The sequence below is a fragment of the Stegostoma tigrinum genome, chromosome 2 (assembly GCF_030684315.1).
Source record: "Stegostoma tigrinum isolate sSteTig4 chromosome 2, sSteTig4.hap1, whole genome shotgun sequence".
Lineage (NCBI taxonomy): Eukaryota > Metazoa > Chordata > Chondrichthyes > Orectolobiformes > Stegostomatidae > Stegostoma > Stegostoma tigrinum.
The window spans coordinates 9,629,636-9,645,681 of record NC_081355.1 but is presented as its reverse complement, the minus strand read 5'-3'; the positions used below and the strand labels follow the sequence as shown (position 1 = coordinate 9,645,681).

The 16,046-nt window shown below is 42.4% G+C and overlaps 1 protein-coding gene across 3 annotated transcripts in view; it reads left to right on the top strand.

Annotated features, from left to right (window-relative positions):
• Positions 1–16,046, top strand: part of LOC125448607 (rab effector MyRIP-like) — a 328,324-nt gene that overhangs the window by 91,511 nt on the left and 220,767 nt on the right. For all 3 annotated transcript variants that reach the window (XM_048524019.2, XM_048524027.2, XM_048524011.2), the window contains exon 3: positions 5,376–5,597. In XM_048524019.2, coding sequence (XP_048379976.1) covers positions 5,376–5,597 — 222 coding nt within the window. The remainder of the gene's footprint in view (positions 1–5,375; positions 5,598–16,046) is intronic.

Sequence of the window (16,046 nt, the reverse complement as noted above, 5' to 3'; positions counted from 1 at the left end):
GGACTGAGGTCAGAAGCTGGAGCCCAAGACAAGAGTCAATCAGCAAGTTGTTGTGAAATAAGTGATGCTTCGCTGCTCTTTCAGTCGCCTCTTCCATCACTTTAGCAATGGTTAAGATAGACTTTTTTGGGTGGTAGTTGGCCGGGTTGGATATGTCCTGGTTTTTGTGGACAGGCTATACCTGGGCAACGTTCCACATTGCTGGGTAGATGCCAGTGTTGTACCTGTATTAGAACAGCTTGGCTAGGGGTGTGTCTGGTTTTGGATATCATGGAGTGAATTGGATTCCTGAAGGTTCCTGCAGAGCTCAGATATTTGTGCTTTGACTAGTTGATCCTCGCTGAAACCCACACAGGAAGAGAAGCTTCCTTCATTCAAACCCAAAAATCCTCACTGGTGGGATTGCATTCGGCAGGTTTACTGCTGACGATCAAGTCTAACATTATTTTTTCTTTATTCATTCACGGGATGAGGGCATCGCTGGCCAGGCAGCATTTATTGTCCATCCCTAATTGCCCAGAGTGCAGTTAAGAGTCAAACACTTTGCTGTGGGTCTGGAGTCACATAGAGGCCAGACCAGGTAAGGAAGGCAGTTTCCTGACCTAAAGGGCAGTAGTGAGCCTGATGGGTTTTTTGGACAATTGACTCATACTGAATTCAAATTCCACTATCTGCTGTGGCAGGATTTGAACCTGTGTCCCCAGAACATTGTTTGGATCGCTGGATTAACAGGCCGGTGATAATACCACTAGGCCATTGCCTTCCTGTTGAGTGTGCTGTCATATCTCTCTCACGTCTTTCAGTCTCGCCTTTTGCATATTCCTGCACCATTTGTGGTGGGTGCACACGGTCACAGGATTAACTTTTTGTTCGGCGTTCCTGGTTTTCACTTTGGTTTCTGGGCTGGCAGGTCTATTCAGGAACAGGGATCGTTGGTATCAGATTCCAACATTGCAAGTGAATAAAAAAGCAACTCTTGGTTACCACCTGCAGCAGGTACAGGTCTGAAAAAGAGCTTTAGGTGCCATGGGGCCAGCTGGTTTGAATATAGAACAATGGCCGGGTTTGTTAGCATGAGTTCATGGTGGGTGACTTGGAGATATATTCAGAAATTTATCTGAGCTAACAACTCCACGTTATTACCATCAGTGTGGTAAAGCTGCGAGTCAGTCTGGAACATTATTCCACATCTTGAGGGTGAGTGTAGGACTAAATCACAGAATTACAAAACTAGTGTGGAAGAAGGCAATTTGGCCCATTGCATCTGTGCTATCCCCCCAAATGAGCTTCATGAGTTGATGGTGTATTCCTGCTTTTCCTCTATGACCGTGCCCCTTTGTTTCTATTGAAATAATCAGCTAATTCCCTCTTAATTGCCTTGAGTAAACCAGCCTCCACAACACTTATAGGCATTGCACACAAGATCCTAAGTACTCGTCATAAGAAAATGTTTTTTGTCGCATTGCATTTTGCTTAATTTGTAAATGATTTTCAATCTGTACCCTTTTGTTCTCTATCCTTTTACCAGCGGGAGTAGTTTCTCCCTATCTATTATGTCCAGCTTCTCCATGAGTTTGAACATTTGTTTCAAGTCCTAGTCTCTCCAACCTCTCGTTTTAACCAAAGTTTCTCATCCCTGGAGATCTTATAAATTTCTTCTGCACTGTCTCCAATCCATTCCCATCCTCCCTGAAGCATGGTACTCTGATCTGTACACAGCACTCCAGCTGAGGTCCCACAGACGTCATACATGAGTTCAGCATTAGCCCCTATCTCTTGCTTGTAATGAATAAAGCACAGGATTCAACATGTTTTATTGAATGCCCTTTCACCCACCAATCAGTGCCCCTGACTCTAATAAAGAACAGAACATAGACCTTTAATCTGAGATAATGGGAACTGCAGATGCTGGAGAATCTGAGATAACAAAATGTGGAGCTGGATGAACACAGCAGGCCAAGCAACATTTCAGGAGCACAAAAGCTGACGTTTCGGGCCTAGACCCTTCATCAGAAAAAGGGTTAGGAACGTTAGTTTTTGTGCTCCTAAGATGCTGCTTGGCTGGCTGTGTTCATCCAGCTGCACACTTTGTTATCATTGACCTTTAATCTAGTTTTTTTGAGGAAGTTTTTACTTGAATCTCTCATGCGATGTGGGTATCGCTGGCTGGGCCACCATTTCTTGCCCATCCCTAGTTGCCCCATGAGAAGGTGGTGGCAAGCTGCCTTCTTGAACCGCTGCAGTCCTCCTGCTGTGGGTTGACCCTCAATGTCCCAAGGGAGGGAATTCCAGGATTTTGACCCAGCGACAGTGAAGGAACGGCGATATATTTCCAAGTCAGGATGGTGGGTGTCTTGGAGTAGACTTTGTGGGTGGTGATGTTTCCATATTATTTGCTGCCCTTGTCCTAGATGTAAGTGGTTGTAAATTTGGAAGGTGCTGACTGAGGATCTTTGGTGAATATCTGCCGTGCATTTTGTAGATAGTACGCACTGCTGCTACCGAGTGTCGGTGGTGAAGGAAGTGAATGGTTATGGTACTAATCAAACAGATTGCTTTGTCTTAGATTGTGTTGACCTTCTTGAATGATTTTGGAGTTGCACCCATGCAAGCAAGTGGGGAGTATTCCATCACAGTCCAGACTTGTGCCTTGTAGATGGTGGGCAGGCTTTGGGGAATCAGAAGGTGAGTTATTTGCTGCAGTATTCCTAGCCATTGTGTATATATGGTGAGTCCATTTGAGTTGTAGAGCGTTTATTGTGTGAAAATGGACAAATGAGTATTCCAGTATTGTAAGTGTATTGATAGATGTTCAGGTGCAGTTACAATGACACTTTGGCTGATCAATTTCACTGCTTGAAACTTAATCGAGTAACGCTTGGTCACTCTAAGTCACAAAGACCTCGAATCTCTCAGTGTCACCCAAAACCTAATTCTTTATGTTAAATTTTTGCGTGATGGAAATGTGGTGAAATCTTATCCTGCTTTCTCACTCAACGCTGTGGACTGGGTCACTGTTCCATTGATTCTTAAAGATGGCGGAATTCCAACAAAACAATATCTGTCCAACATCCAAATCCATTCTCATCTGATTACAATCTTCATCTGTTTGAATCAATTCCTTGCTCCAAGGTCTCAGCTGTTAATAGGGTTTAGACTAGGATCTGTGTTGATGTAACTGTGACTGAACTAATAACTGTACATAAGTAACAATCATTTGGGATAATTGGCATTGAAATAGGACGACAATTAAAATATAAGTGGCATATTTGATCTTGCGTTTATTACAATGTTTTGGATAGTTTTGGTTCTATTATTTGAGGAAGGACATAGTTGTATATGACGCAGCTCAGAATAATTTCACTAGATTGATTCCTGAGATGAGGCGTTGTTCTTATGAAGAAAGGTAGAGCCATCTGTGCATACACTGTCTGGAGTTGAGAAAAATCAGAGATCTAATTGTGGTATGTCCCATACTAAACGGCATTGACAAGATAGAGATAGAGAGGAAGTTTCCCCCTTGTAGGGGAATCTAAAGTGGGAGATCATAGTTTTAGCATAAAGTGTGACAGATTTAAAACAGCTGAGAAATTATTTCTCTCAAAGGAATTTGAATGTGTGGAACTCACTACCCCAGAGTGTGATGAATGGCAGGACATTGAGTAAATTTAAGGAGGCGATAAATTTTTAATTATTAATGGGGTGAAGGATAATGGGGAGCAGCCAGTAAAGTGGAGTTGAGTCTGAGATGAGATCAGCTACAATGGTATTAAATGACAGAGCAGGTTCGAGGGGCTGAATTTCTGACCGCTGCCCTTCATTCTTATATATTTACTGTTCAAACTTTTATCATAGAATTTAGTGTTTTCAGTGGTAGGCCCATAAATTCCTCAGTGTGGAGTTCGGGAAATGTTATGGGAGAATGTCGCTATTTCTAGCAGTTGGAAGCTTATCTTTCAAGAAAGATAATGGATCGGTACCCTCATGCCCCCTCTCCCAGTTAAGACTCAGAGGAAGCAAATGATCCAACTGATTCACTGTGTTCCCCAAGAAAACATCAAAAGACTCTGTAAGAGCCCCGTTGTAGAGTACCAGTCCCTCACCCAGCCTCAACATTGAGCAATACTCTGCGTTTTACGGCGATAACATTTACTGTTGGGGGCCAATAGACTCCCAGTGGAAACCTCACAAGGATGATTGATATGGAGGTGCCAGTATTGGATGGGGTGGACAAAGTCAGAAGTCGCTTGGCACCAGGTTATAGCCCAACAGGTTTATTTGAAATTGCACAGAAAGCTTGGAGTTTCAAATAAATCTGTTAGACTGTAACCTGGTGTCATGTGACTTCTGGCAGGGATCTGCCCACCAGTCTGTGAATGTCATTCGCTGGTAAGAGTGTTCTGATTTGCAAACAGATTTACAACAATTAGACTTTACGGCGTTAAACGGTCAGAACTTTAGGAGCAAAAAGTCCAAAATGCTATTTGAAATGGTTTAACTCACTGAAGGTATTTCCAAGCAGCAACAAGAGAGACCTTAGCCATCTACATTGTTGCTTTTAATCACGGGAACAATAACAGGTTTGAGGGTAAATTTCAAAAGCAATGAACTTCATAATGCCTGGATCTATCTATCAAAAAGCAGCGTCAAAGTGCATTTTAATGTATTCTTTTATATTGAAATGCTGACATGGGGTTGTTGTCTGAATGGTAATTTTGTAGGTCCACCATCGATATGACAATGAAAGATTGACACTGTCTTCCACAAACAGCAGTTTATGGAGATTAATTATTCGCTTAAAGGCTGTGATTGACAGATTTTTGTAAAGTGTAAGTATTAAGAAATGTGGGGCATTGATGACTATTGGGAGTTAGGTTACAGATTAACTATGATCTCATTGAATGGGTGAGTGGGTTGATTGATAAGGGCCTCCTGCTGTTTCTGTTGTATTCTTTGTATATTTCTGAAAGTGGAAAACATTTTTTATACTGTTGGGAGCTCTAAAATAGTCAGTAATACAATCCGAGAAATGGAAAGCTTTTGAAAAAGTAGAATGGCCATGAAATGTGATCAGATTAGCTTTCCAGCAATACTGTATTGCATGGTTTAAGTTAGAAGCACAAAAAGAAATTCAAATCACTCATAGAAATGCGCAACCATTAGTCCAAATAAATGGAATACCAAGAATATGCTTGATGATCTAAAACATTCACCTTACCATCACTTCAACATAAATGCTGTGTGACCCACAGATCCTTTTCCAAGGTTCTATTTCCGTGAGATGTAATATTCCGCAATGTTAGAGAGACCCATTGGGAGGACACTGGTGTGATGCTGTTGTCTAACTGTTAGAATCGGTGACTTCTGTCTTTCAGTGAACTGAAGCAGAAACTGAACGAGGAAGGCAACAAACGCACAATCCTTTCCAAGCAGGAGAAGTTCAATGAGAACTGCTGCATCCGCTGTTGTAGCCCATTCACCTTCCTCATTAACACCAAGCGCCCGTGTATTGACTGCAAGTTCAACATCTGCAAGAACTGTGGTGCATACAGTAAGAAAGAGAAGGCCTGGATCTGTATGGTGTGTCACCAGGCCCGGTAAGTCCTGCTTCTCTCCATCTGACCCTTTCTGTGAGCTTTATCAACATTATGATTGAATAAACCTCATTTAGTCTCAAACTTCATGATGAACTAATGGTTGCAACAGAGTTGAGTATTTACACAGGTTGGGATTTGGTACATACACAGGCACATCTTAATATTTGATCAATTCCACTGTTAGCTTTTCTACAGAGACATGTGGTGGACGGTACCATGATGTTGATTGAAAAGAATGTGAACTAAATGCTTCTGTGACTCTAATGAAGCATATTCATGATCTCAAACTAATTTGCAAATGGCAGAACTTTTTATCCATTTTGCTAATTAACATTTTCTTTTTAGTAGTTTGTTATCTCTTCTGCAGGGCACATTCTGATTTGGAGCAGGTAGTTCCTCTCTCCAGTCTGTCTCTGAACTCTTCATCATGCATCTTTTCTCAGAGCTCAACCAAATCTCTGCCTGTGTGCACCCTAACTTGTAGAGGTCCATGTACCCATCACCCTTGCGCCAGCTGACCTTCTCCTAGTCTAGAAATGCCTCTGTTTTAAAATTCTCATCCTTGATTTTGAACCCCTGCATGTCTCTGCAACTCATCTAGCTTTACCACCCTCAGATCTCCAAATTTCTCCATCCTCTTGCATTTTCCCCAGTCTCTCCAATTCCTTCCCAAATCCACTTTGCTTTGCTACAGCATTCAAAAAAGAACAAAGAACAAAGAAAATTACAGCACAGGAACAGGCCCTTCGGCCCTCTAAGCCTGCACCGATCGAGATCCTGTATCTAAACCTGTCGCCTATTTTCCAAGGATCTCTATCCCTCTGCTCCCTGCCCATTCATGTATCTGTATAGATACATCTTAAATGACGCTATCGTGCCCGCCTCTTCCACCTCCCCTGGCAACACGTTCCAGGCACACACCACCCTCTGCGTAAAGAACTTTCCACGCATATCTCCCTTAAACTTTCTTCCTCTCACCTTGAACTCATGACCCCTAGTAATTGAGTCTCCCACTCTGGGAAAAGCTTCTTGCTATCCACCTTGTCTATACCCCTCATGATTTTACAGACCTCAATCAGGTTGCCCCTCAACCTCCATTTTTCTAATGAAAATAATCCTAATCTACTCAACCTGTCTTCATAGTTAGCGCCCTCCATACCAGACAACATCCTGGTGAATCTCCTGTGCCCCCTCTCCAAAGCATCCACATCCTTTTGGTAATGTGGCGACCAGAACTGTACACAGTACTCCAAATGTGGTCGAACCAAAGTCCTATACAACTGCAATATGACCTGCCAACTCTCGTCCTCAATGCCCCGTTTGATGAATGAAAGCATGCCTTCTTGACCACTCTATCGACCTGCGTTGCCACCTTCAGGGTACAATGGACCTGAACACCCATGTTTGTTTACGATACTCCTTTGAACCTTACTTGTTGGCCAAGCATTGAACTATCTGCTCATAAATCTCCTTATATGATTGGAATGTTGTTTATTAACTATCCTGTGAATGTCTCACAACTGTTTATTCCATCAGTGGGATTCTGGAAATTCACCATTGCTTTCAAGAGAGGGTATGCCGGAGTTTGAGACTAGAGAAGGCTTAAGGACCTTGTTGAAGGGCTAGGAACGGGGTGAGATAGGGCCCTTTCATCATTAATTGCTGAAATGTTGTGGAACTGACAGCCCTCACCCCACTGTGACCCACACAGCCCCAATGGGGCTTCTAACTCTCTGTAGGAGCTGATTTTAAACATGTTCATCACATATGGATACCCCAGTTCCTGGACACTGCAGAGACAGTAACAGCTGAGCATACCTTTATATTTTGTAACCCACCCAATCCCAGCCACAATCCCACCCACTGCATTGGCCTTCATAGAGAACACGGGGATCGCTTAGTTCAGTTGGCTGGATGGCGGTTTATGATGCAGAGTGATGCCAACAGGACGTGTTCAATTCACACACCAGCTGACGTTACCATGAAGAACTTTCCATCTCAACCTCTCCTCTTCCCAGGTATAGTAACCCTCAGGTTAAGCCACCACCAGACATCTCTCTCTCTCTATGTGAGAGCAACTCTATGGTCCATTGGGACAATGGTACTTTGCCTTTTATACATAATGTACAATAATTAGAATAAAATTCTCAGTAACTGTGCTAAAATTAATTGCTGCAAAGCATAACGTTTCTCTTGCTAAGCATTTGAAGCTAGCCTCAGTAAAAGGAGAGAATGATTGCACGGTAGAAGATTCATTGTCACAGGTGACAGTGAAAATTGGTTAATGATTTTACAGGGTTTCTATAGTAACACATTTCCCTTAGATCTGTTTTGAATATGGAATCCAACATCCTCAACAGAAAAACGCACGGTAGTGTTAACACATAAAATAGATAGAGACTGTATTTATTAACACGATCGACTGTTTGCATTGGCACTACACATTAATGATCCCTGGGTAATTTGTATCTCCTGCCCGTCCTCCAAATCAACCACTGTCCACACACACACACACACACACACACACACACACACACACACACACACACACACACACACGCAATCACTCACTGTCTCTCTCACACACAGAGACACACACTCAATCACTCTCTCACGCACACACACACAGACACACACTCAATCATATACACACACACACACAATCACTCTCTCTCTCACACACACACACACACAGACACATATATACACACACACACACACACACACACACACACGCGCATTCGCACTCAATCACTCTCTCTCTCCCACACACGCACACTCAATCACACATACACAATCACTCTCTCTCTCTCTCTCTCTCTCTCTCTCTCTCTCTCTCTCTCACACACACACTCACACACACTCAATCACACACACACACAATCACTCTCTCTCTCTCTCTCTCTCTCTCTCTCACACACACACACACACTCAATCACACACACACACACACTCAATCACTCTCTCTCTCACACACACAAATTCACACACACACTCCCTCTCACCCTCCCCACATACACACACACACACAATCACTCTCTCTCACACTCACACACACACTCACTCCCACATAGCCCCCAACACAGCCACACCAACACACACACACACACACACACACACAATCTCTTCCCAACCAAAAGCCCAAGAAATGCATGAGCCTGGGATCCGTTTCTGTCTTCCTTGTGAGATTGCTTGCAGCCCTGGCAGTGCCCGATCGAGTGGATTTGATTTCATTCACAGTCACAAACAATGAGGATGGATACTGGCATTGGAGGCAGTCCAGAGAACATTCACCTAAGTTGACCATGGAGGGACTTTGTTATGAGGAGATATTGATCAGGTTGGGTCTGCACTCATGGGAATTCAGAAGAATAAGAGGAGGCCTCATTGAAACATACAAGATTCTAAGGAGACTTGACAGAGCAGGTGTGGAAAGGTGGCTCCCCCTTTTGGGAGAGTGTAAGAGCGCATCATCTCAGAATACAATGTTGTCCATTGAAAACAAAGATTGGGAGGAATATCTTCTCTCAAAGGAACATGAATCTGTGAATTCTTTCCTACTGCAGAGGGCCGTTGATATTTGTCATTGAGTATCTTCAAGGCTGAGACTGAAGAATTTTAATCAGTCACATAATCAAGGGTGATGGGGGAGAAAACAAGAAGGTGGAGTTGAGGATTATCAGTTCAACCACGATCTCATTGAATGGCAGAGCACACTGGATGGGCTGAATGGCCTACACCCCCCACCCCGTGTTTTATGGCCTTATTCACTGTGTCAGCATGTAATATAATTCACTCTGCTCCCAAACTGGCAAGCACCTTGACATCTGCTTATTCAGCTCCCTCATTTTTCTTGTGGGAACGCACGGAGATTTCCAGAAGTACGACAGCTTCAACTGGACTCTAACTCTGAATGAGCAGATTACAAAGAACAACCTGTACAAGGCAGGATTTTAATACAACAGCTGGTTTTTTGTGAACTCTCTGGGCTTTTTATGCAGTAACTTTTGATCAAAGTACATGCCTTTGAAAGTGCCTCCTGTACATATATCACACAGAAAATCTGATTTCTGTCATTATAGCCTGCTCCGTTTAGAAAAACACTGTAGGAATTTAATTGGGAAGCAAGCACTAGACTGTTGTGTCACTGGCAATGGTAGTTTTGCGTTTAAGGTATTAGTGAATCTATGCATCAAACTGACTCTTGCTTTGAGATGGAACAAAGCCACAGGAATTAAAGGTTACACCAATAAATGCATCTTTCCATTTGGCTCACCTGAGGCTGTAGAAACCCAAAACTCAGTTTGTCCCTCTTCTCAAGAGACCTACACTGAATAGCTTGATGGATAACTCATTAGTCCCCTGTGTTCACTAATGTACGCTGACTCTTGGTCAAACAATATCTCGGTTTTAACATCATCATCCTTGTTTTCAAGCCTCTCCATGCCATCATCCCCCCAACTGCCCCGTCATTGCTGTCTCCTTCAGCACCACAACCCTTTGAAATATCTGTGCTTCTCTAATTCATGCCTCCTGAGCATCTTCAAATGTAATTGACCCACCTTCATTTGCCTAGGCACCTTGCTCTGGGAGTCAGTCATTCAGACACCTCCCTGCCTCGCTTTCCTCCTTTAAGCCACTCCTCAAAATGTACAAGGTTGCCATGGAATTTGGTAACTGTCTGAGATTAAAATTACCTGATATGATGGAATATCCCAAGTGAACATCTTAAATACATCATAATTATGCATTTGCATTGCAAAAAGTTTGTTTGAGGGTTACCTCAGAATCATTTCTAATGTATGAGCAGCAAGGCAATTTGTGTTTAATATTCATTGCCTGTAATAGGAAATGAATTTGATGAAAAATTGCAACTTACAACAGTAAGAAATTTTGGAGTGGTTCCCAGGAGAGGTCGTCACGAAGCCATGTTGCCTCCTGCTACAACTGGTGCAGATATTGGCGTTGTCATGAATTGCCTGCTTCCCGTGGCTGAGGACATGGTGCCAGAGACACGCTGAGGCCTCAGACCTTCCAGAGAAACCTTGGACAGAGCCTTTGTTGCCATGTGAAGCCAAGAACAATGTCTCAAACTTTTCATTCCAGTCGTCAACCCCTAACAGAAAGCAAAACTCAACGATTGTTCAAAACAGCATAGTAGACAGCTGCATTGTAAGCAGGTTACAGGCTACCTAAGCCAAAACTGCACCTATATCACTCTAAGTTGTCCCTCGCAGAACCTCACTGCCCTCGTGAGCCACAAGGGCTTCCACCTGCATCTTATTCGTAACCCTCGGCTATGCACTGTCTGGTAATGTTTTACCTAGCTTGGCTACTCCGTTCTGTTTTAAAAGGCAACAAATTTCCACCTTTCCAATCCCTGCCCCAGTCCAACAGTTTGCAGATGGTCTTGCCCCTGAATCTATAGTTCCCGGCTTCTCTCAAGAAACACATAGTCTGTGACTGAACTGCGCTGCAGTCTCATGTTCATGCATTCACTGGAACTTACATCAATTGAGCAGCAATTCAGATTTCTGGGTATGTCCAGGTCAGCTTGCTGTACAGCTCCAAAGGGTATCTCATATGATGGTGTTATGCCAACTGATGTGCATGTCAGTTGCCTCCTGTATGATCCAGCTTCAAACAAGTACACCTCACTGCATTCAGTTGGAAATTCCGTTTCCTTCCTCAGTCATCCTTGCAGTAATTAGTTTTGACTGGTGATGAATGTGCATAATTTTGTGCGACATTACATTGTATCCTTTGGGCTGGATTAGCATTGCATGAATTCATTTTATTTCTGACTTTTAGAAGCAGCAAAAATAAGAAGATGCATCTGGATTCAGCTCTGATTCCGAACGAGACAGATGATACTTTAGCTGTCCACACCACCCACTCCTTGAAAGTTTGGAATGCAGTACAAAAACACAGTAATTCAGAATAAAAGAGAGGACAAGCAGGGTCAGTGAGGAGAGACGATTAGTGCTTCATCACAACTCTTCAGCCTGAAACTTTTGAGCAGTTTTTATTTTCTTGCTTGAAATTCAGCAGCATTAGCAGTAGGATGAAAATGATCAGAAATTTGTGTTAAATATACCAAACAATTTTCTAAGGTGTCAAATTTTTAAGCGTTCAAGGCTTAACCCAGTGTCAGTAGTCATAATGCAATTAATTAGTCTCTTAGTTTTCATCTTCAAATTTCAAATTATTAATTTTTGCCAGCCCTGTAATTGAATGCATGATCTGCAAGAGAACATTTCATGAATAATAGCTGGTGCTGATAGAAGTCAGCTGAATGAAGAAGGCCAGGGTGTCTTTGTAAGACCTGATGTGGGGATTTCCAGAGATATTTAGAAGGTGTAGCTTACATGTCAGAAATCACTATCGGGGTCAAAATGAGCAAATGATGTTTTTAAAACACGCCTGAATTACATTGTTAGAACAGATTATTCTATTTAGTCATGCTGATGGTTCAAAGTTTCAGGGTATTGACAATGTAATCTAAAAAGGAATTTGCCATCTGGGGATTTCCAGACTTCCGACAATATTTTCCATGAATTGAAGTTGATTATGTGGTGTGCTTATCATCGAAAATTACTGGGAATGTAGGCTTGGAGATCAATGAGTGAGTCTAACAGGATCCTTCAAATGAATTGACAAATTTGTAAAATCTACCTCTTGGTGTATACATGAGGCAAAAGAATTGAAAACAAATGTTTGCCGTGGCCTTAAGCACATTATATTTTACACTACAATTAAAATATAGACAAAATAAAAATAAAAGAATTCGCTTAACTATAACTCTATAGAAATAATATATATTAACTACTACTAATTAACTATTCCAACATAGTAATATCCCATAAACACACCCTTGACAAAGGCAAATCCAGTAAAATAGATTGTAAGCAATTCTAGCTGCAGGATGAGAACCCCAGCTTTTAGCTGTAACAAAGAGAGGAATAAGAGCTTCCACCTGCAGTTTCAATACCCCAGCAACTGCAGAAAGCTAAAACTACAAATTCTGGTTCTGTGGGAACTTGACCCCACCCATTCAGGCTGCTTCTATTGTTCCAACTTTAAAATAAAACGCCAAGGCCTCACAAGCTGTTTATTTTGAGCAGACCACTCGCTACATCTGCCTCAAGCTTTCCTCAAAAAATACCAGGACAAAATATACCTCTTAAAGCTATAGTATTGTCACAAACTGTATCCATTGTACTGATATAGTCTTTAAAATAATTGACTATATATGATAGGGTGTAGTTTTGGTATTCTTTCATGTGCTTTCATTTTATTGTGATAAAATTAGCTTGTTTTGAACTGTGAATCTTGTGCTAACATTCTTTTATTAAACAACTAAATTTTCTGATTCTTCAGAAAGAAAACACATTACTGAAATCTTAACAGTCTCCTTTCACAGCTAATCTGTTATACACACATGTTCCTCCCATCTCATTGATGTATGTTAAGTGCTTTTGCTGTAAAAATCCTGACTTCAAATGGATGCTATGGCTAACCCTTCTTACTGTGTGACTTTTCACAGATGTCCCTATTACAGGTTGTCATAGTTCAGCACAAAAAAAAGGTGTATTTATAAAATGCCTTTCATAGTCTCCAGTTGACCCAAAGCTGTTTACAGTGAATTAGGTTTTTGTTTTATTCATTCACAGGATGAGGGTGTCACTGGCCAGGCAGCATTTATTTCCCACCCCTAATTGCCCAGAGGCCAGTTAAGAGTCAGCCACATTGCTGTGGGTCTGGAGTCACATGTAGGCCAGACCAGGTAAAGATGGCAGTTTTCTTCTCTAAAGGGCATTAGTGAACCCAGTGGGCTTTTCCAACAATTGACAATGGTTTTTCATGGTATTCATTACACACTTAATTCTGGATGATGTTTATTGGCAGGATTTAAACCTGGGTCCCCAGAACATTACCTGGGTCTCTGGATTAATAGTCCAGCGATAATACCCACTGGGCCATTGCCTCTCCATTTGGGGAGTACCAAAGTACTTTCTAAGTCCTGTCACTGTCATAGTGCAGGAAATGTGGCAGCCAATTTGTACACAATGAGCTCTAACAGACTCAGAGCCAGATAATATTTTAGTGATGCTGGTCAGGACATGAGGGGTAGTTTATGTGTCTTCTTCAAAATATTGCCTTGAGACCTCTCTGAGAGGGTAAGACAAGATCTCAAATTAAAGTTTTGTCTGGTAAGACTATACCTCTGACAGTGCATCACTCCCTGCAGTTGATGGTCACTTTCGATTTGTACTGCATCTGCTACACTAGGATCTACAGGACTGTAACCTGTTGGTGTGCAGGTCAGAGCACGAAGCACTTGACTATGTTTGGATTACAGGGATTATTCTGTTAAAAGTCATGTTCTCATTGGTATTGCTGTAAGAATAAGAACAGGAATATACCAAACTGCAGGTTTCTTTGAACTCTTTTTAAACTTCAAATAAAGCCTCTTGTAGAATCATAGCATCCCGACAGTGTGGAAGCAGGTCATTGAGCCCATCAAGTCCATACTGATCCTCCGAAGAGCATTCCATCCCCCCTATCCTATCCCTGAAACTCTGCTCTTCCCACAGCTAACCCACGCAGCCTGCACATCCCTCAACATTATAGGTAATTTAGCATGGCCATTCTACCTAGTCTGCACATCTTTGGACTGTGGAAGGAAACCCACGCAGACATGGGGACAGTGTGCAAACTCCACACAGACAGTCCCCCAAGGGTAGAATCGAACCTGGGTTCCTAGTGCTGTGAGGTAGCAGTGCTAACCGCTGAGACGTCACGCTGCTCCAAGGAGTACATGAATTCTGATTGAGGTGGGGCTACTGTAAGACACGAGTTCACAGTACTGTATTCGAGCCCTATTTCCCACAAGGTGCCGCGATCACCAATCTGTTGCTGTTAAACCTGGGTAAGTTTGAAACGATTGACATCAATAAACAAGGCTGGGCTGATCACTTTCTTGACAAAACCCGTCCCCGATGTAAGCAGATAAATGAGAGAAGGATCAAGCATTGTGGAACGCTGCAGTAGGAACAGAACATTCTGGAAACACTTGAGGCTGCTGGAGCAATATCCCCGGAGCAAGGCACCAGGTTAAGAATTAAGAATGAATGGGACTGGGCTCTGGGTTGTCTACACAATCTGCAGAGCAGTGATGTGCTTAAATTAAACCTCTCCATGTTCATACTGGAAATGCAGGAGCTGCTGTTACGTCACTAGACTCAATTCAGGAAATAAATGGAGCAAAAGCAGTGAAATGCGCTCTTCCAACCCTAGTGTATGGATCCCTCTGTATCACAGCCTCTCATGCCATCACTTCGATGTAGAAATTCATTCTCATTGTATTATAGAATACCTATAATGCGAAAAGAGGCCATTCAGCCCTATTGAGTCTGCACCAACCCTTGAGAGCACCTTCCCTGGTTCCAGCTCCCCACCTGATCCCCATGCCCTGCATTTCCCACGGCTAACCCACCAAACCTGCACATCCTGAATGCTATGGGGCAATTACCCTTCGCCAGTTTATCTAAACTGCACATCTTTGGGCAACATTCCCACAATTTAGTGATGATGGGAACGGGTCTAGGCCCAAAACATCAGCGATGAAGGGCCTAGGCCCCGAAACGTCAGCTTTTGTGCTCCTGAGATGCTGCTTGGCCTGCTGTGTTCATCCAGCTCCACACTCTGTTATCTTCTATTCCCACAAGTTATCCGGGCTGGATAGCTCAAGCAAGAAACAGGGCTAATTTTATGAGATCTCCTTACTGCTTGCTGTGCCCCTCACTCGCATCAAACATACAAAAACAAAGCCAAAAGAGTACTCACAATTGTTCATTCTCCGTTGCAAATGATTGCATGCAAAACTAAAAGCCCTTAGAATGCAGTTGCTCCCACTATATTACTGAAAACCGTTAACTATTTTTGGAAGTGTTTATGTGTGGCATATTTCATACTCCTATTTATGATATTGCAGTCTTCACTGCTAATCACACATAGATAATGTAAAAATAAGTGGTGAAGTTTCCAAATATTCTTAAGTGCAATTACTGATTATCCTTTTACAGGGAGATAGGGCACTGCAGAGTTAATACTCCTCCTGCTTTAATGAGGAAATGCAGTATAGAATCAATTAGCTGTATATCAGAGGTACAGCAAGGTGATGACAGCAAATGCGAGATCATAAATCGAGCAGTGTAATTGCATTTGGTGTTTCTTGGGTATAATGTGTAACTAAAATGGCAAAATGCAAAGAGGTTCAAAACAATATTGATAGTTCAACTGAGGCAGAGGCGAAACACAACATCTTGGTATGTATTTTAGAATTCTGTTGCTGTTTAACTCGCTTACAAAGTGCTAATGACACTGCTATCTTTAACCTCCCCAAGCATCAATGTTCCCCGGAAGCTACATTCCCACAGGGAGATT